The sequence below is a fragment of the Plectropomus leopardus genome, chromosome 12 (genome assembly GCF_026936395.1).
Source record: "Plectropomus leopardus strain MGB_pleo_1.0 chromosome 12, ASM2693639v1, whole genome shotgun sequence".
NCBI lineage: Eukaryota > Metazoa > Chordata > Actinopteri > Perciformes > Serranidae > Plectropomus > Plectropomus leopardus.
In genome coordinates, this window is record NC_142187.1 from 33,723,393 (window position 1) to 33,744,611 (window position 21,219).

The 21,219-nt window shown below is 37.3% G+C and overlaps 2 protein-coding genes and 1 long non-coding RNA gene across 5 annotated transcripts in view; 1 reads left to right on the forward strand and 2 right to left on the reverse strand.

The window, feature by feature from the left end:
* Positions 1–1,067, reverse strand: part of LOC121951180 (sodium channel protein type 2 subunit alpha-like) — a 61,927-nt gene extending 60,860 nt beyond the window's left edge. The window contains exon 1 of one of the 2 annotated variants that reach the window (XM_088085894.1): positions 484–1,067. The gene's annotated coding sequence lies outside the window, so the exon portion shown is untranslated. The remainder of the gene's footprint in view (positions 1–483) is intronic. The other variant, XM_088085895.1, reaches the window with a different exon arrangement.
* Positions 1,068–4,335: 3,268 nt separating this feature from the next.
* Positions 4,336–16,073, reverse strand: LOC148188136 (uncharacterized). Its single transcript, XR_015778226.1, has 4 exons — positions 15,799–16,073; positions 10,630–10,727; positions 8,075–8,223; positions 4,336–4,457 (listed from the first exon to the last, which is right to left on the reverse strand). It is a non-coding gene; the product is annotated as an uncharacterized LOC148188136 (long non-coding RNA).
* LOC121951519 (WD repeat-containing protein 48) lies at positions 6,284–21,146 on the forward strand. 2 transcript variants are annotated; one of them, XM_088085896.1, is made up of 18 exons: positions 6,284–6,403; positions 9,018–9,158; positions 9,244–9,322; positions 10,293–10,505; positions 10,650–10,738; positions 11,420–11,521; positions 11,609–11,833; positions 12,441–12,515; positions 12,761–12,863; positions 12,949–13,046; positions 13,771–13,878; positions 13,969–14,065; positions 14,145–14,240; positions 14,876–14,981; positions 16,715–16,802; positions 17,529–17,605; positions 18,536–18,728; positions 18,830–21,146. In XM_088085896.1, exons 1-18 carry the CDS (start codon positions 6,356–6,358, stop codon positions 18,923–18,925), a joined length of 2,034 nt encoding a protein of 677 aa, XP_087942022.1. In that variant the 5' UTR covers positions 6,284–6,355; the 3' UTR covers positions 18,926–21,146. The 2 variants fall into 2 exon arrangements, with proteins under 2 accessions (XP_087942022.1, XP_087942024.1); XM_088085898.1 differs by having other exon boundaries at positions 9,247–9,322.
* The last annotated feature ends 73 nt before the right edge of the window (positions 21,147–21,219 follow it).

Consider the following 21,219-nt stretch of genomic DNA (forward strand, 5'->3'; position numbering starts at 1 on the left):
TGATGTATACCCGCAAGTTGAGTCCAAAAAAATAAAATTTGGCAACTGGCATAAAAAAATTACATTTCTGTCTGGTTAGGGTTAATGAGCATTAAAACGGCAAAGGTGTATTTCTTGTTATTATTTATCTGTATCTGTTACTGTCTTTGACATGATAGCGGGGCTGTATCACATGATGCAGAAATGTGTTATATATTTATTTATTTGTTTTTTTAATTTTATTTGTCAGAGAATGACAAATATGTTCTTAGTTCTTTTTCTTCTTTTTTTTCAAATTTAATTTAACCTGTTTTTATTGCCCTTATGTGTTGTGACATTGATAGCATTTATTGGTTGATGTTTACCTGCAAATAACTTCTTTTTTTTTAATGGTAAAAAAGGTGATTTATCTTTCTGCGTGGCCACATAATTATTGCATCCATGCTTGATTTTATTTCCAAAAATAAAAAATAAAAATCTAAAAGCCCACTCAGGGATACTTACATATGAAACTCTGAGATTCACAGCATCATTTCCAGAGTTGAGTTCTTGTGGTTTTAGAAGAAGAAACAGCCAAACTCTCCGCGCAAAATCCATGTCTTCTTTTCAAGGCTGACTCTTCATGATGGACCAAAAACTCCGATCCAGCGGGGTTAGAAATCTTATTATCACCACAATCCAAAAGTTTAGCGGGCAAAACTGACTTCTGGGCGTCTGATCACCTTATGTTGGACATTTTGAAAGCTGCCACAGGTGCGACGTGCAGGCTTGTCCTCTGTCCTTCCATCCGAGAGACTCTTCCGTCTTCATCCCACAGAGGAGAGGTCCGGAGCGGCGGAGCGTGCAGAGGATGCTGCGCTGTTTTCAGCAGCTGCGCAGCGGCGGCAGAGTCGCGCCTCGGTTTGCCCTTGAGCAAGAGCATGAGGGAGGGAGGACGCTGCTGGACCACAGGGGGATTACCGCTCCTGCATGTCACACTGAGATATAGGAACAGAGAGGCAGTTTTTACCACTTTTTACAAGCCGCAAACCATAAAGAAGAGAGACACACTTCTTTATGCAGCAGTCTGTGCAAGAAAGACCCCTGGGTTTTTGGGTCAAATAAAATGGGGCACTTAAAATTTTACTTCTAGCAGCCAATCACCAAGCATGCATTGTTATTAAATGTGCACAAATACTCATTTTGATTAGTCTGAAGAAGAGCTCAGCAAAAAAAAAAAAAAAAAATTCAAACAATCACTGGTCCCACATCTTGCAAAATGATCCAGGTGGCATCAATGTGCAAAAGTGTGACATTGAGAAAATATTATGGAAACAATAATCCTGTATTAAAAATGCTCTCTTAAACTCTCACACCAACTATCTCACATCTGACACAGTACAAACATTGACAGGCTATAATTATATAGAATACATACTTATAATTACATTGCATGGCACCTTAATTGCACTTATTTTCCATTGGTAATTTTGTTATATTTCGCACCATACAACTGGCTTTTAAAAAATAATATTTCGTACTGTACTATTAGATTTTTTTTATTTAATTTTTTTTTTTATTTTGTATCTTAGCTATTTTTATATTTGGCACATTATGTCAGCTAGTTTTCATATTTAGCAACAAACTTTTAGCTTGTCTTTACATTTTGTTCCTTATTGTTTGTTCATATTTATATTTTGAACCTGTTCGCTTTTTTTGCACTTTACTGGCAGCTAGTTCTTTTGAACTGTACCTTGTTTTTTTATGTTTTGAACTGTAATGTTAGTTAGCTGTTATATTTAGCAACTGACATTAGCTGTTCTTTTATATTTTGCACCTTTATGTTAGCTGCTTTTGATATTTTGCACTTTAATATTATCTAGTTCTTTGCATCTTATTGTTAGCCAGTTTTTATATTTACTGTTAGCTCTTTTTATATTCTGAACCTTATTTTAGGTAGTTGTTAAAGTTTTGTACGTAAAATCAGCTAGTTGTTACATTTTGCCCCTTACTGTTCACTAGTTGTTATATTTTGCACTTTACTGCTTGCTTTTTGTGATATTTTTTACTTTAGTGCTGGCCAGTTCATGTTTTTTAACCTTACTGTTGCTAACATTATTTTTTTAGATTTTCACCTTATGTTAGTTTGTTTATATTTTGCTCCTTACATTATTTAGTTTTATAGTTTGCACCTTACTGTTTACTATTTTTGTGGTATTTTGTCCATTATTGTTAGTTTTTTTGTGATATTTTGTACCATACTGTTAGCTAGTTTTTATATGTAACACCTAATGTTAGCAAGCATTTATATTTTGCACTTTACGTTAACTAGTTTTATATTTTAAGCCTTACTGTTAGCCATTTTGTTATATTTTGCACGTTAATGTTAGCTAGTTTTTGTGATATTTTTTACTTTAGTGTTGGCTAGTTTATGTCTTTTTTTAACCTTACTGTTTGCTAACATTACTTTTTATATTTTGAACCTTACCTTAGCAAGTTTATATTTTGCTCCTTACGTTAGCTAGTTTAATATTTTTAACCTTACTGTTAGCCATTTTGTTATATTTTGCATGTTTATGTTACCTAGTTTTGTGATATTTTGGACCTAAGGTTAGCTAGGTTTTATATTTAGCACCTTGACATTAGCTAGTTTTTGTGATGTTTTGAACCCTACCCTTGACTAGTTTTTATAATTTGCATCTTATGTCAGCTGGTTTTTATATCTTCCTCCTGTTAGCTACTTTTTACATTCTCCTCCTTACTGTTATACAGGCTGTGTCCCAGTTCAGGGTCTGCATCCTTCGGAGGACGCAGCCTACGCGGTCTCCGGCCTCGCTCAGCGGGCAGAGCTCTCCTCAGCTGCGGGCAGAGCTCTCCTCAGCTGCGGGCAGAGCTCTCCTCTGCTGCGGGCAGCACAGCGGGGCTGCAGCGCCGAGCTGGCTCTACACTCCCATAGCTAGTATGCTAGGTGGCTACGTGTTAGCATTACTAACGTCACGTATTATGAATGAAATTATGAGATTTTAATGTCCCTCTGCGTTTAACATATCTGGCGTTTGATTTTCAAATGAGCAAAAACCCACATTAAGTTAAATCAACGCTCCGATCTCCGCTCTGTGCCGCCATTATGACAGTTATTTTTGAAGATCGCGGGCGCGCAAGGAATCTCGGGAAATGGAAGGCCGCGAAGGATGTGTCCTCCAAAAAAAGAAGTCTGGATACCGCCGTGGGGGCGGGGCCTCATTCAGTGGCGCCGTGGATGTATTATGAGTGGCGCATGAAGGCCATGGATGTATTATAAGGAAGCAGAGAATACTCTTTTTCCGGGTTTAGAAAAGTGCAAAATACCCGGATCTACTGTCCCATAGAGCATGCGTGGAAGTGATTAACGACAGCCGAACGCAGCCGAGTGTACCCGAGCGGACTCCGACCCACAGGCTCGCTCACACAGATGACCCGAGTGCTCGAAGCGAACAGCGCCGGTGCACGAGCATTCCTCTCGTAGTAGCTTAGCTTATTAGCAACAGCAGCTAATCGGCGGTATAACGACAGCGCTGTCGGTTTTAATATTTACGTGATTATCAGATAATGGTATATTTATCTCTCTCTCTATATATATATACACACATATACATACAATTCATCAGGGGATTATATCATAATCTCGACCGGAGAAATCAAATTAACAGAATCGGAAGGTGTCGTGCCCATAAAAAGGTAATAAAAGGTGGTGCTTGTAATATTGCCCCATGTTTTATTACACAGCTCAACTTTTAAAAATACTGCGTTCAGTACCTTTCAGTAACTGTCTCTAGAGCTCCGCTGCTCATTAATAACCGGTAGTTTGAATACAGACATACCATACATACGGTCTCTGATACAGACACGGTAAGACCTCCATATTACAGCTTTACAGCCAGCAGCGTATAGATGTGTCGTAAAATGGTAAAAATGATGAATTGTGATTAAAAAATGATTAATAACAGCAAAAATATCCGTTATTACAGCCGGTAGGAAGCCTGTGCTGTCAGAAACTCTTAGAGTTACATGCGCGCTCTCGCGGTAGTGTCCCGCGGGTCCGATGCGCGTTCATTGTATGTCTGGAGAAAGACCGAATTCCAAATCTTGATTCGGAAAATAGCGCATTTTACGTCTTTAGGACTGAATTTTTTAAATAATGGCTATAAAAAAATGCGTTCTGAAAAGTCAACATGTCTCAAAAAAAATTCTCCAGTGATTTAAGGAGGTCTCTTTCCCAATGTTAACAAATGGTTAATGCATTCAGGTGAGATGGGACAAAATTTTAGCTGAAATGAGATTTTTCTGAAGTGATGTTTTTAGGACACCAGCTGACATAAAATCATGACTCATGCTGTTGTGTGCCACCCTGTATATTACAGATATTTTTTTTTCTATTTATGTCACTTAAAATATGATCAAAGATGATGCAGTAAGTAGATGTCAGCCACATTACTCTGAAATTCTCAGTTGTAGACAATCTGTCACAAAGGAAACAAGAAGCAAAAGAACAAATCAGAAAAATTGGGCAATCTTTTTTAATGAGTAGTTTAATCATTAACATAATATAAAAGCACATCTGTAAATATCCACAGGAGAAAAAGTCTTAAAAACAAATTACCATACTATGCAATATAAATACTAAGAGAATACTTACGTATAAAAATATGTAATAATAATAAATGCTATGTAGTATATTTTTTGAGAAAAATGACGTTATTAATGTCAAAGATGGTGCCACTCGTAGCCGCTATTTTTTACAAAAACCAAAGCAAATCCCTTGTAACTGAAAACCTACTCTGTAATAACCTTATTCTAATTTTGATATTTTGTTTTCTGAAATATATAAACTTGTTTTTAACTTTAATCACAAAATTCAATGTATTTTCACCTCATTTGACTTGAAGTTCAGCGACAGGCTGTATGCTTACCATGAAATACAACAACTAATTTCAATCTGTCAGCAACAGGAAAGAACTAATGAAAAATAAACTGTCAGCCTGATTTGGAATAACTTCCTGTTGCACTTGAATGAACCATAAAATTACAGGTTTAACACAAGCTGTCAGCATGTTATTGTGTTTCCAAACAGCTGAGGGGAGCTGATTTAGGATAACCTTGTAGCTCAGGCCTGTTACAGTGTTGGTCTCTTATTGCTCCCTCCAGTGGCCAACAGAAGACTTTATATGAATAAGTTTGGGAAATAAAGCTCAACGTGTCAAAGACAGGACAGGTTACATATAACTTTATTTATATAGCACCTTTATAGACAGAGTTTATCAAGCGCTTTGACAAACAAAACAAGGGAAAAAAATAAAATAGCTAAAATAGTAGACAAATCTATTTCTGTTTTTGATATCATACATATATATGCAGAAGTCTTTTAAAAATATTATTATTATTATTATTATTTATTTTATTTTATTTTTTTTACAATTTGCCAATATTTTTCCTTTCTCCCTTTCAGGACATTTTTTCTTGTAACTTTTACTTATTTCTTGTAAATTTTCAGGTCTTTTACTGGCAAGATTGTTGCCTTTTTTCCGTGTTTTCAATAAGTCAAATCAATATGCTCAGGTTTTAAAGGTATTTATATATGCTTGTGAAAGGCTTCTGAATGAGGGGTCGACAGATTATCGGCCGGGCCGATTATTGGAGCATATATGGCATTTTGACGATTATCTGTTTTGACATTTTACTTAAATGATCATGATAAATTTAATAATTTCAAAGTGCAAAGAAAGTGTTAGCATGGGAGGAACTTTTACTCAGGGAGCTATTTTTATTTATTAGTTTTAAATTTTTACCTAACTTTATAAAAAACTTGGGAACTTGCTGTATATGATGTTGAGTGTTTCAGTTTTGATTTAAAATTTGCTCAAGACATTTTTAATAAGTTTTATTTTGGAGTTTATTCTAAGTATTGACAGAAGGGTTTTCCTTTTTTATTGTAAATGTATGTCAATTCCAAATTTTAGTTATCGGTCTCATTAATTAGTAATATTCGGGAGTTGTATCGGCCCTGAAAAACTAATATCGGTCGACCCCTAGTCTGAATACAAGAAAATTTAATTTAGATCAAGAATGTATAGGGTTAAACCTATGAAAAATTACAGCAAAATGTGTTGCATTTAGATTTTTCCGCGGTGTATATAATCATTACAGTGGGCTATAACTGTTTGCCAGTAAGGGCCCTTTCAATTGGGGCCCCAGGTTGACCCCAACACCCCTAATTCCGAGTCATTTGAACGCCTTTTACTTCTAATTTACATTACACTGGAGCACAGTGTGAAAACTACATTACCCATAAAGCTCAGGTGCATATGTTTTCTTTTTTTTCCGGATGTAGCATCACATGAATTGACTGTCAACATGCAAGATGGCCACGCATCACAGGCAAAATGCTGCTGGGCGGAGAAAAGTACAGGTAAATTATAATAGTTGCATTATTGCAAAGTGTGTGGCAGCTGCAGCTTTGTTGTCTCCGTCTTTAAAAAGTGCTCCGCGGACAGTTTGCGGGCGGCAGAAACCGTCCGCGCAGAGCAGCGCTGCTGTTATGAGTCATGACTCAAGCCGGCTAACCCTGCTAGCTTAGCTTAGCCTACGTTACTTGTTAGCGCCCTCTGCTAACGCTAACGTATGAATCACTACGTGCTTTTTGTAAATCACAATCATATAAGAAGTGTGTCATGTGCGGCATAACATGATTACAAAGCTCGTCGGTGAGTACGGATGATCCACGTGCTGTCTGAGCGGTATTTTTAACGCTGTTATAGCGGGGACGGTAGCCTAGCTAACTGTATCCGGGCTCGGTCTAATTGCTGGGAAAACGTACGTGCCCCGGTGGGTCTGTCGTGCACCCTGCCTCTGCACGTTACTACACAATCACAACACGTTATAACTGTTGATTTTGTACATTGTTAATATGAATCCATGGGTAATTACACACCATTAAATGTGTCATTTAGTATGTTTCCGTAGCTGCATGTCTTTACGTTAAAAGAGCACGAGACTTAGGGACTGTTCTTTACTCTGCGGAGGAACGTGGCTGGAGTTTGACTTTGTTTTTGTTTTTTTGTTATTATTATTTTGAACCTCCGCGAAGCTAGATATATTTTTCCTGGAGCCTCCCTGAGTGACTTTGGAAAAAATGCACGACCCTCCCTTCACTATAAATTAGATTTAAGATATAAAAAACGTACTCTTTCATTTTTGAAAGTTAAGTTATAGATGGAATTGAAAAAGTTGTTTTAATCATGCATGCTTGTTCATGCAAACCTTTTCTAAAAAATATTAAAAAAACTTTTTAAAAAATTTAAAACTAATAACTATTTAATTTTTTTCTTTATGATTGAAGAACATGAAGTGTTCAAGTAGGACCTGGAGAACCTTGAAAATCCAAAGATAATTTCTGTTTTTAAAGTTTCTGGCGATGATAAATGATACCATTTTTGTCTTTTTTATAGAAAACATGTATTCCACATCTGCTGACAGGCTAAGACAGTTAATGGACAGCTATTAACAATTGTAATGCTGCCTTCAAATGCTCCTCAGACATATCATATTTTTTACTAAATATAAGAGTTAAGAGCACATTAAAGGGCCTCCAAAATTGTAATTACGAGTGAAAAATTGGGAAATTTCAATAATACCTGAGTTGTGACATTTACATGAAGTTTCAGGGAAGCAGAAATGGTGGAAAGTATGTAAACTGTCAGAAAGTGATGGTAAAAATTATATATTTAGTTTGTTTGTTTCTTAGTAGTTACCATTTACTTTTAGTAGTTGCACATTTTAGTATCTGCATCTATTAGCTGTAGCAAGCAAGCAAACTTTTATCCATAAAGCATGACAGGGGAGTGTACTAACATTGATAACAACGTTATTTTATAACACGAGTTGCCGTCTTAATGTCATAAATGCATAAACATGGGGAGCAAAAGTCACTGTTTGGTCAATGGTAAGAAACCTTTTTTATAAATTCACATATTAAATACCAATTTATGTTCAAAGAGTATTGTGGTATATATGTTAACTGCTGTCCATGTAGTAGTGTGAATTAGAAATGTTATTTTATTTAGCATAAATCCTGGCTCACCTCATCCGTTTCTTTGCTCTTTCACTGCGACCTTCTGATGTCACATGAATGCAGCATAACGACGAGTCGAGCTGTTTCGGTTTCTGTGTCAGATTGTAGGAGCTGCTGCCGTGTTAGCTCGTACCAGGCAGACAGTGAACTGACCGGTCCTGCAATAAAACTGACTTTCATTATTTTGTTCTTTAACCCTCAATATAACGACAATAAAGCTGCTTGAACATGAACTTTTATCATCACGGCAGTGGCAGAAAATTTGCTTTTTTTCTTGTGCTTACTCTCAATTTATGGTTTAACAGGCTGGTTGTTTAATTAATTAATTTCAAATTGCACTTGTTTTCAGTTGTGGGCTGACTTACATTACTATTCTTACATCAGATTTTTTAAAAAATTTAAATTTAAATTTTGCGAGTACTTATGCACTGCGAGTACTCAAATACGGAAGTCACTTAAAATGCCCATCCCTATATGGAAAGCATGTTTTCTTTAAAAATCAGTGGTAAAGGGGCATCAGTGGCTGAGTGGATAAAGCAGGTGCCCCATAATTAAAGGCAGTGTCCTTGATGCAGCAGCCTCAGGTTCGACTCCCACTCGGGGCCCTTTGCTGCACGTCATCCCCACTGTCTCTCCCCCTTTCACGCTATTAATCTGTCCTATTTAATAAAGGTGGAAATGCCAAAAAAAATAATCTTTAAAAAAAAAAAATCAGTGGTAAAATAAATACAAAACACGTTGTATGTTTAAAAAATATAAGTCCCTAGCCAGTGCTTAAAAATTACTTAACATGCCTCCCCTGTTTGGCACCTCCCCCTCCTCTCTCATTGATAACGAACAGGCCCTTAGCGCAGTGAAGTCTCGCACTTTGCACAAGGAAATGGGTGTTTTAAATAATCACAGAAGTGGTCGAGACGGGAGTGTGACCTCAGCGCTGCTCTTTGTGTTTCAGGTGTCGTACGTCATTAGAGATGAGGTGGAGAAGTACAACCGAAATGGGGTGAACGCGCTCCAGCTCGACCCTGCGCTGAACCGGCTCTTCACCGCTGGACGGGACTCTATCATCCGGATATGGAGCGTCTACCAGCATAAAGTAAAGCTTCTGAGACTCTATACCAAAATTACACTGCAGCTGCATTTTTGCATGGAAATGTCTTAATTTGTCTTTTTCATCGCAGCAGGACCCGTACATTGCCTCCATGGAGCATCACACAGACTGGGTTAATGACATAGTGCTCTGCTGCAATGGAAAAACATGTGAGTGTGATTACAAAAAGCTGTTTTAATTAGGGTTTATACATTTTTTAGCATGTTATACTGGCTTTTTTATTCTACCATAGGACTGAGGGGAAAAGTCAATAAAAAAAGTACTGACTACTAACAAAAGTGTCATTTAAATGTTTTATTATATAAGATTTATATTACTTTTAAGCAAATTCAACTTTTGGCAGCAGCCTAATACAATAATAAAATCAGTTGCTTTTTCAGTCTACTTTGTACATTTTGCTGCAATAAACTGATTTAAGTGAGAATCTTTATCCTTAAAACATTATCTTATTACATAAAACCGACGTTGACAGTTTTTTTCCTTTAGGGACATTTACTGTTGAAAACAGGGAATAAATCATAACGTTATTATAACACTCAGCATATCATATGTTGTATAAGATTGTAATAATATTATAGTATAATAGTATAATATTATATTAGTATTGTGACTCAAATATTCTGATAATATTGTATCGTTGGGCCTCGCCTGCTCTATTCTTCTGTACGTGGTTTTATTTTCAACTATATTTGATTGTTTAATTATTGTTATAGTTTTTATCTTGTCATTGGTTATTCTCTTCTTTTATTTTTGTCTTCTAATTGTTCGATTTTATTTGCCTTTGTGCAATCATCAGGGCAGTTAGTTGCCAACATTGTCAGTATTTATTGTTATTGCTGGGATTCTTTATTTTGTATTTCTGAAAATTATTTTATTTGCCTAAATCCTGCATAGTTTGAAATTGGAGTTTTAGTATTTTGTATTTGTCTTTTTGCATTTCATGTAAAGCATCTTTGAATACTTAAAAAAGCACTATATACATCTTATCTATTATTTTTATTAACCATGTAAAGCACTCTGTAACTTTATTTTTTTAAAGGGCCTTACAGATACAGTTTATTATTATTCATTTCTATTCTGGCTGACTTATCTGACACATTTTCACTCTCTCGTCATCAGTGATATCTGCCTCATCGGACACAACGGTCAAAGTGTGGAACGCGCATAAAGGCTTCTGCATGTCGACGTTACGAACACACAAGGACTACGTGAAAGCTCTGGCCTACGCCAAGGACAAGGAGCTGGTGGCGTCCGCAGGTCTGGACCGGCAGATCTTTCTTTGGGACGTGAACACACTAACAGCGCTCACTGCTTCCAACAACACTGTCACCAGTGAGTATGGTTTGTTCCTCTGCGACACTTTGTGCCCATTTCTGAGCGTAGTTCTGATATTTTTGTACAGTTTTTTACTGGACGACGTGTTTCTGTGGGAGATGATGTGTGCCTGAGGACTCACTGTAACTTGTCTTCAAACAGCCTCGTCACTCAGCGGGAACAAGGACTCCATCTACAGTCTGGCTATGAACCAGATGGGCACAGTCATCGTATCTGGATCTACAGAAAAGGTTTGACACACACAGATATGCACACCGTCAGGTCAGTGAAACTCCATTAAAACAACACTGATTAGTTTACCTGCCATGGTAAAATTGCATCTGGAAATTTTTATTTATATTTTTAAAATGAAATTATTGTAAAACTTCAAATAAAACTTCCTAGTCGCAAATAAACACCTAGTCTGTTTTACAATCCCGGTGTAGCTACACATTCTGACAAATAAAGGTCACAGTTTGAAGCCTGGTCTGGTTACCATACACTTCATTTTTATAGAAGTTGTTTGGATGTATAAATTGGGGTTTTTGGCTACCTGCTGGAATTAACCGCATCTGCTTAGATCATGCATACAATATGTATCTGTGTTTAAAATTTTGTCAATATGGTCATGCTACAGACACGTGTCCTGTGAACTTTATTCATAATTATTATATTTTAAATTAGTTTACAAAATTCTAATATTTTTAAAGATTTTTTTCAGGTCATTTCTCTCTCTTTTTTTTGTAAATATATATTTCTCATATTTTTTATGTTTTTTTTTTCCTTTTTTTTTTCTTTTTTTGTTGTTTTTAAATTAAAGTCCTGCATTGTATACCTTACCTAATTTAACTGTTATTTTACTTGGTTCCAGCGTGCCTGTCAATACAGAGAGGACGTTTTCGTCTTCACTCCCTCCTTTTATCTTCCTTCAGGTCCTGAGAGTTTGGGACCCTCGAACATGTGCAAAACTGATGAAGCTAAAAGGACACACAGACAACGTCAAGTCGCTGCTGCTGAATCGAGACGGCACTCAAGTGAGTACAGATCTGTAAACTACACAGTGTTTACAGCTCTTACATACTGTAGATTTTAAAATCTAAACCTGCCGTCCTCGTCCACAGTGCCTGTCGGGCAGCTCGGACGGGACCATCCGCCTGTGGTCGCTCGGACAGCAGAGATGCATCGCCACCTACCGGGTGCACGACGAAGGCGTCTGGGCCCTGCAGGTCAACGAGGCCTTTACACACGTCTACTCTGGAGGCAGAGACAAAAAGATCTACTGCACTGACCTGCGTAACCCGGACATCCGTGTGCTCATCTGTGAGGAGAAGGCCCCGGTGCTCAAAGTAAGAGGCGCATTTTAACCGGGAATAAATGTTTTGTTGTGCAGTAAAGATTCAATCAGTAATGCACTACTGTATCTAATTTATACGCTTCCCTGAATAAATTCATTTCTTTCAAAAACATGGAAATTAGCCAAAGAGCAACTTAAAATAGTAATTAAGTAGTAAAAAGAAAATTACCTGAAAAAAACTGCAGACGTTACCCTGGTGAAGGTGCAATGAAAATATTTAGAAATGATATCATGAATCCTAAACTCGACGCTGCTTCCTAACGGAGCAGCACGTGTGTGTGTCTGTAGAGTAAATATCTCACTTTATACTAACATCAGCACCACGCCGCGTCACATGCACGCCTTTTTCTCCACTTCCACTGTCTTCACACTCAGAGACTCAAACTCACACTTGTGGAAGCCTACTTTCTTCCCTATGAGGGACATTTTTTTGAGAAATCAATAAGGAAATCGATCAAGAATCGGAGCAAAGATAAGAAATAGTATCAATAAAATCTCTGCCCGTCCCTGATGACGCTGTGGTCTCCGCAGTCATTTCTGTGCTCGTAGCTAACCGTTGGGAGTCACTCAGCCTTTTGCCGTCTTTCTGTTTTGCTCAGATGGAACTGGACAGATCTGCTGACCCACCTCCAGCAATCTGGGTCTCCACCACCAAGTCATCCGTTAATAAATGGGTAAGCATGCGTGACACCTCTGAGGTCGCCGCTCGACTGTCAGCGTAACCACTGTAGATACGCTGATGCCGTTCAGCAGTAATCCTCCTGTAATTTGTGTAAGAATTTAAACCAGCTTTGTGACGATGTGGGTGATACACCAAAGATAATTGCATTACATTAATCACCGCGGGAGAGCTTTAGGAAGCGATTATTAAAATCCAGGACAATCGGTGCTGATTATTGTTTTCTGTACGTGTGTGCAGTCTCTAAAGGGAATGCACAACTTCCGATCATCGGGAGAGTACGACAACGACTGCAGTACCCCTCTGACTCCACTGTGTACTCAGCCAGAGCAAGTCATCAAGGGTAAACACGGTTACTCACATAAAACTACAGTATTTTCTACATCTCTCTCACATTCAGTTGAAGTAAAACCTTTGTGTTGCTGCAGGCGGTGCCAGTATCATACAGTGCCACATTCTGAATGACAAGAGACACATACTCACCAAAGATACCAACAACAATGTGGCTTTCTGGGATGTCCTCAAGGTAAACGCCATACTCGAGTTATTTCCAAGCACGCAACTACATATCCAACTATAATCTAACTGTAGCGAATGTAGAGGTTTAAATTATGTTCTAACATTTCACACTTCTGACCTCTTCAGGGCTCCTAATATTTTTCACAGAGTACGATGTCTTTTATTATTATTAATATTATTATTATTGTAATTATTATTATTATTTATTATCCGCACCGGCACACGTAATTTTAAAAATTACATTCACCATTTATTTATTTATTTATTTATTTATTTATTTTACCTGAAAAAAAAAATTCTTACTGCACCATTTGGTGTAATTGTCTCTCTGTATCTACACTTCCAGCGTGGTCGGATCCAACCTAAATTACAGTAATGTACAGTGAAAGTACTTCACATTTTGGTCATACGAACATTTTCAGCAGCTTCTCTGCAAAACTCATATGGAATTTTTTTTAATAAAAATATTAGGACATCTTTGACATCTTTTCTTATACTTTATATGTGTATTTTTGTTTTGTAATAAATAAAGTATTATTTTAATAATCAAGATCAGATTTAGATTTACATCACAGACATTAAAAAACAAAAACGATTTCTCATTGAAAATACTGATGTTAAATATCCTATATGAAGGCACGTCAAACGTATGAATGTAGTCGCTCCGGATTAAAGACGCCTGATGTGAAACTGTAGTTTGGATTGACTTTGAGAGTTTTTTCTTCCTTCAGGCTTGTAAGGGTGAAGACTTGGGAAAAGTGGAGTTCGATGAAGAGATTAAAAAGCGATTCAAGATGGTCTACGTGCCAAACTGGTTCTCTGTTGATCTGAAAACTGGGGTGAGTCACAACTTTTCATCGTCTGAGCAGCTGTGACGGTGAGCGGCCGGTTTCCTCACTGTTGTGTTTTCCGCTTCCTCTAATCAACAGATGCTCACAATCACTTTGGACGAGAGCGACTGCTTCGCTGCCTGGGTGTCTGCAAAGGACGCCGGGTTTTCAAGCTCCGACGGATCCGACCCAAAGTGTAAGACGCGCGACATAATCACCGTTTATATACAAATCATCATCTCACAGCTCTGCTAAGTGCGTTTGACTCTCTGCAGTGAACCTGGGTGGACTGCTGCTGCAGGCTCTGCTCGAGTTCTGGCCCCGAACTCGCATCAACCCCATGGACGAGGAGGAGAACGAGGTGAACCACGGTAAGGAGAAAGGCTGACCGTCCGTCCACTGCTGCAGCACCAAACCTCTGCAGTGCTCTTTTTTGTCTTTTATCCTTTTGGCTGCAGACTTGACATCATTTCCTGCTGCGTTCAGTGAGCAGCTGATGCTTAATTCTTTGAAACATGAACATATTGTTCTGTTTGCAATCAAAAACATGACATGGTCCAAAACTTTCAATTACCTAAAAGTAAGAAAAAAAGGAGCTAAAAAAATAATATAACCTTGAAAAAGTACTGAAATTTAAAAAAAGTTTTTATTTTATATATTTTTTGTTAAAAAAGATACAAAAAAAGTTACCAAAAAAGAGCAAAAAAACAAACAAGAAATTGATCTTGAAAAATTTGCCAAAATTTAAAAAAAAATTTACTTTATATATCGCATTTTTGTAACATAATTTTAAATACAAAATGATTATAAGAATAAATATAGTTTTCTGGACATTTTCTTATATTTGTGGACTATTTTCTTTAATCCTCCTCTCTTAATTTTCAAAACATTTTTTTTGTTCATTTTCTTTTGTAATTTGTGAAACATTTCTTGCTAAGTTGGTCGTTGTGTTTTTTCCCTGCGGTTGTAAAAGAAGTCAGACCAGTTTGGGTTCTTGTGTCCGCAGTGAACGGAGAGCAGGAGAACAGGGTCCAGAAAGGAAATGGATATTTCCAAGTGCCACCACACACGCCAGTCATCTTCGGGGAAGCCGGAGGCAGAACTCTATTTAGGTAACGTTGCACTGAAATCCTGATCGACGAGGGTTTAACGCTTCTTATATTTGTCCTGAACAGCCGTGGTCTCACATGCAGAGCGCAGCATGTAGATGATGCAGGTAATGTGGGATTAAGGGAACCTTTATTGTGGTGGCTAAATCATTAAATGATTTAAGATTTCTGATTTAAATCATTAAATGATTTTGCCACTACAATAAAGTTTTTTTTCCCCTACATTTTCCACATGGCTTAATCATTAAATTATTACCGTAAGCCACAATACATTTTTTTCACATGGCTAAATTATTAAATTATTAAGTCACTACAATAAAGTTTCTTAATTAATTTAGTATTATTATCTGCTTTTTTCCCCACATTTTTTACATGGCTAAATCATTAAATTAATTAGCCACTACAATGAAGGTTTATTTATTATAACAATAATAATATATATATTTTTTCACATTTTTCACATGGCTAAATCATCAAATTATTTAGCCATTACAATAAAGATTTATTTATTTATTATAAAAAAAAATTCACTTTTTTTTACCAGGCTAAATAATTAAATTATTTTTGTGGACAGTAAAGTTTTTTAATTAATTAATTTTTTTCCCCCTCACAGATTTTAAATGTCTAAATCATTAAATTATGCAGCCGTTACAGAAAAAGGCATTTTAATGTAAATCCTCCTCCGTTTTCATTTGTCACTGCAAACACAGCCCTGGCCCTTGATACTGTCACTCAGGGCAAACACTCGCTGCTCGTACATACATTTTACCTGAGATTAACCCTTTGTCTGCTAGGCTAAAGGTAAAGGACGTGGGCCTACCTGGAGCCTTGCCGTCCTGGCACCGATCTGAAGGCCGTCGCTCGGTCAGCTCGCCCTCCGTCGATCCTCCGTTGACAGTTCATTCGTTAAAATCAAACACACCGACTTCAAACTTAACTAAAACTTCAAAAAAAGGAAAGACAAAGAGGAAACTCCACTGTCCATCCTTCTCGCAGCACTCAGAAACTTCCAGCCAGCCTCTGTGGTTCAGCACCTGATCCCAATCGTCTCTTAATTACTGTCAAACTAACAGAGTCTGAGCCAGACCCTCCCAGTCTGAGAGCTCCAGCTCCCATTCACACAGACCCAGTAAAGGACACTGCCGGTACTGGTGTCAGTTTAAGGCGTACTGGTCACACTTCCTACAGCTCAAGTCAAATTAAATGTGATACTTTTAAAGTTTTTTTTAATGCCACTATGGAGGAAATTAACACCAATATAAGGAAAACCTTTTAAAGAGTTAAGAACAATTTTGCCCAAATGTTTATTAGAACATAAAACATCACATTTTCAGTCCAGTGAAAAAGATTAAATCTGGTCAGAATTGGGAAATTTTCACAGCATTTATTGGTGAGTTTTAGTGCAGATTTTTGTTCCTCGCTCTGTCTGCTTTAATTCCCATCATGAGAAATTTAAGACAGTACATTATTTTTTTAAAAAAGATAAAAGATTTCCACATATATATTTTTTTATTTTACAATACACTGTTAAAAATGCACGTCATTGCATTTTAAAGACCATGAAATGTTGATTTTAGACATTTTAATTCCTGATAATTGTAATTTGGAGAATTCAATGCTTTTCAAGACTTTTGAAGGATTCACGGGGACCCTGGTATTATAATTTTGAATTTAAGGTGGTCTTGTGTTGCTGGTCGGTGCATTTATTGCTCCACTTGTTGTGTCGTGTGTTGCAGGTTGTTATGTAGAGACTCAGGAGGAGAGACTGAATCGATGCTGCTGAACGAGACGGTTCCTCAGTGGGTTATTGATATAACTGTAGATGTAAGTACAGCTGTGTTTTACATGAAATCAAAGTCAAAATGAGTGTGTGTGTGTGTGTGTGTGTGTGTGTGTGTGAATCTGAAGGTCTTTCATTTAGAGAACATCAAAAAAACAGATTTGTCATTGCAGACTGGTGCTTACAAACCCGCTCTCACTCGTTTCTGCCAAATCATCAGTTTGGCAGTTTTACACCCTTAAACAGGAAATTAGGTTGTTGCTTAGCAACACAAAATGCTAACAAATATTCTCTCATCTGTCATAATCTACAGAGGAAGTCAGAAGTTTTAATGAATATTTCCTAAAATAGCCAAATAAGCCAAAAAATAAAAAATAAAATAAATAAGAATCAAAAACAAGAAAATGACCCAAAATATCTGCAGAAAAAAATATGTATAATTTTAAATATATTTATTTTTACTGCAATATAATTTTAAATATATAATTATAATGACTATAAATTAGGGTAAGTAAGCTATCCAGTGCTTTATAAGCTTTATGCTGCTGTGAACTTAGATTAAGGAAAAAATGCTATTTTGTATTGTTTGGACAGTTTTTTTTATGTGAACCCCTTTTCCTATAATTCATCACTAATTTGTCAGTTTTTGGATTATTTATTCACCGTGGAGCCATTCTTCACAAACATGTTTCACATCTCTGATACAGTGCTGACCGTTTGCTCCCGTCGGGATTTAATGTGTTTGTTCGTTCTCTCCTCTTCTCTCCCAGAAAAATATGCCCAAGTTCAACAAAATCCCGTTCTACCTCCAGCCGCATTCTTCCTCCGGAGCAAAAACTCTGAAGAAGTAAGTTTCTCGTCCAATCTGTGATTTTTTACATTTTTTTATCATTATGTGAGCAACAGTTCGGGATGTACGATACGTTTTCAAATAAAACAATTTAAATGTTTGTATTTTTAAAATATTTTGATTAGAAATGTTTAAATGTCGTGAGATAATTTGGATGTTTTAAGGCTCGGTGTTGTATCGCTCTGGAGACGCTCTCTGCAGACACGTTTATGTGGAGCTCGCTAATGTGATTAGAAAACGTTTAAAAGCCCAAACTCATTAAACGTGATCCATATAAACACCTCAGTCAGCTCAAAGTTTAAACTGATTCAGATTTCAGTCGGTCGCTGAGGGCTAACTCAAACCTTTTCATAAAACGATAAAAAGGGAAAATTTTATCATGTAAACGCTAAAGATGCAATAGGTTGTTTTTATCATCAAAACAGTAAATACTGCGCTGAACAGACGGTTAATATCCACGCTGGCCGTTAGTTTCACTTCAGCTTCAGGAATAATACATAATAGCGGGAGGTGATATATCGAACATAATCGAGGTTTATTTAATTCTAACAATACTTTTTTAAAAACTGTATTATAAAAGTATTTTATTTAACTGCCTTATAACGATATTTTTATTAAAATGTTATGACAGTAGCTACTTTTCTTAACTTTACCGTAACTGCAGTTCATCCAGTAATTTTGTATTTTAATAGTTAAAATCAGTTTAAATGACACTTAAAAATATAAAGTTATATTGTGTATCGCAATATAGTCTTAAAATATCGCAATATTATTTTAAAGCCATATCGCCGAGCCCTAATACATAATATACATTTTTGCATTTTTGGCCATAATTCATCAGTCCGCTATATTACATCGTGCATCACTAATCCATACGCGCACAGATGTTTGCATTTGCTGATTTTTTTCCCGCCGCGTGTTCTGCAGGGACCGTCTCTCGGCCAGCGACATGCTCCAGGTGAGGAAGGTGATGGAGCACGTTTACGAGAAGATCATCAACCTGGACAACGAGTCGCAGACCACCAGCTCCTCGGCCAACGACAAGCCGGGGGAGCAGGAGAAGGAGGAGGACATGGCCATGCTCGCCGAGGAGAAGATCGAACTAATGTGTCAAGACCAGGTGGGACCCGCGTCTTTGCTCGCACGTTGGGTTTTTTCTACACGAGTGCGTCCTCAGTCATCTTATTAACGTTTTTATTTATTTTTTAATCTTTCCACCAGGTTCTAGATCCCAACATGGACCTGCGAACAGTTAAACATTTTATCTGGAAGAGCGGAGGGGACTTGACGCTTCACTATAGGCAGAAGTCCACGTGAAAACCCTAATTTTTAAAACAAGAACTCTTCGTCATTTGCCAATCACCACCCACCTCTGACATGTAGTACCCTAAACCCCATTGTGTGGTCAAGAGTCGCAGTATCAATGAGAATCCAGTAAAAAATTGTGCGGACGAGGCTCGTGGTGTATCATAGGGAACTGACCAGAACAGACCGGAGCAGCCAAGAGACACGCGGGAGATAAGTGGTCCATTTTTTGTTTTGTTTTTTTACAGTTTGAAGAAAAGGACTCTGTTTCCTCCAGCAGCGCTCACCGTTTTTTTCTTTTTTAATTATTATTACTGCTGTTTGTTTTTTTCCTCCAGATTGGCGTTTTATTTTGAAGCGACAGTCGTGTTTGTGTCCGAGCGTGTGTGTAAACGCACGTGGATGTAGTAGACTTGTTTGTTTGTTCTAGTACATTCCAGAAACTGTCCTGCAAACACTCGCCGTCTCAGCGGTAACCGCCGGTTTAGGAGTACACTCGGTCTCTGGGTAGCGTCACAGTCCCTCAAAAAAAGCAATCCTCTGTTCTGCTGTCATCTTAACTTGAACTTTAAAGCGACAGTTCATCCCCAAAATCGAAATAGTTTTCCTCTTACGTGTAGTGCCGTTTCTCAGTCTGGATTTTTTTGGGTGTGAGCTGCAGAGTTTTGGAGAAATCCGCCTGAGAGGCGTCTGGCTTTTCTCCAAAATAACGTAACCAGATGGCACTCGGCTTGTGGTGTTTAAAGCGCCAAAAAAAATAACATTCGAATATTGTCTAAAGAAATCTCTTTCTAGAAAAAAAAGAGCTGCACGATATTATTGCCATTTTTAAACCTTTTGTGATACGCTGAGTATTGCGATAATATCTTTTGTGATTTTTTTAAACCTTTTTTTAACTGTGAATTATTTCCCCCGATTAAATTAAAGTCAGTTTTAAGTAAAAAGATAAAATTTGTTTCTTAATCTCACTTCAGTCATCAGTTTTAGTGCAGCAGGATGGCGTTTTCGAGCACACGGTCATAAAAAAACACCCGAGCTGCTGAAAAAACTCCATGGAAAGGACCGAAAAATGAATCCATTTTTTACATCTCGCTCTTGTCCACGAGTAGATGCACGCTTCCTTCTGCGCAGTGATACTGGGCAGGTTTAGTTCAGTACAAAGAAAATAGTTCCTGCGTGAAACTGCTCACAACAACGTCTGTGAATTATCTTCAGTAACTGAGTCATGATTTCGACAATAAATGTATTTTTTGGCACCAAAATACAAGTGCCATGTAGTTTGTTTTTTTAGAGAAGTCAGACGTCTCTACGGGCCGAAATCTCCAACACGCTGCAGCTCACAGCAAACCATCGAGACTGATAAAAAGCGCTACAGGCGAGAGTAAAAATATTGAGACTTTGGGGTGAACTGTCCCTTTAACCTCGGCTTAGACGTCTAATTACTGCAGAGCTTGAACCTCATTGACAGATGCACTTGTCTTTGTCGATTATTTTTAGCTGTGCTGTTCTCAATGGACTGAATGTTCTTTTTTTTGTAAATATATGTACAACATTTTTGATTTAAGTGACTTTTCTTTTTGTTTTTGGGTTTTATTTTGTTGTTGTACAGTTTACTCAAAGTTATTTTTTTTCAAATCCCTAGAGCACATTCATGGTCATGACGGTAATCTGACTTGGATGTTTAAAAATCTCATTCGTTGTTGTTCACGACAACCCAGAAATTGCAGTTTTAAGAATGTTAGTAGTCGTCCAAGTCATCTTAGCAATCGGGAAATTATATATAAGGTATATATCTTTGATAATAACTCATGCTTACTCGCTCTGTGCTCGGGTCGTGAGCAGTGAGGGCTGTTCCTAATGTATATTTCATTTAGATTTAATAGGAGCTCAAATAATATAACTTGAAGGGGGAATCTCATCCAAGAGAATATATGAATAATCAACCACTGTGGGGAATTCACCAAAGTCAAATAAACGGTAATTTTTCTCTCTTGGTGTGTCGCCAAGCAGAACAACAGGTCGTTTCATTGTAAATTTCCCGCAGTTAATTTTGCCATGTGTGTAAACGCCATAGTGGGGACGCAGCGAGCGAGCGAGCTCTAACGGGCCAAAAAAACCAGGATGGGTACCAGAATTAGGCCATAACACTGCAATATCCCTTGTTGTAATAATTTGTGAAATATGTATATTTTAGGCATTCGAAGAAATAAATTGGAATGGTTTAACAATGACAGATTTACGGGGATTATAAATGTTTCTTGAGTTGTAAAATGTGTTGAGCTGCTGAGTGTGAAAACAAGAAAAAA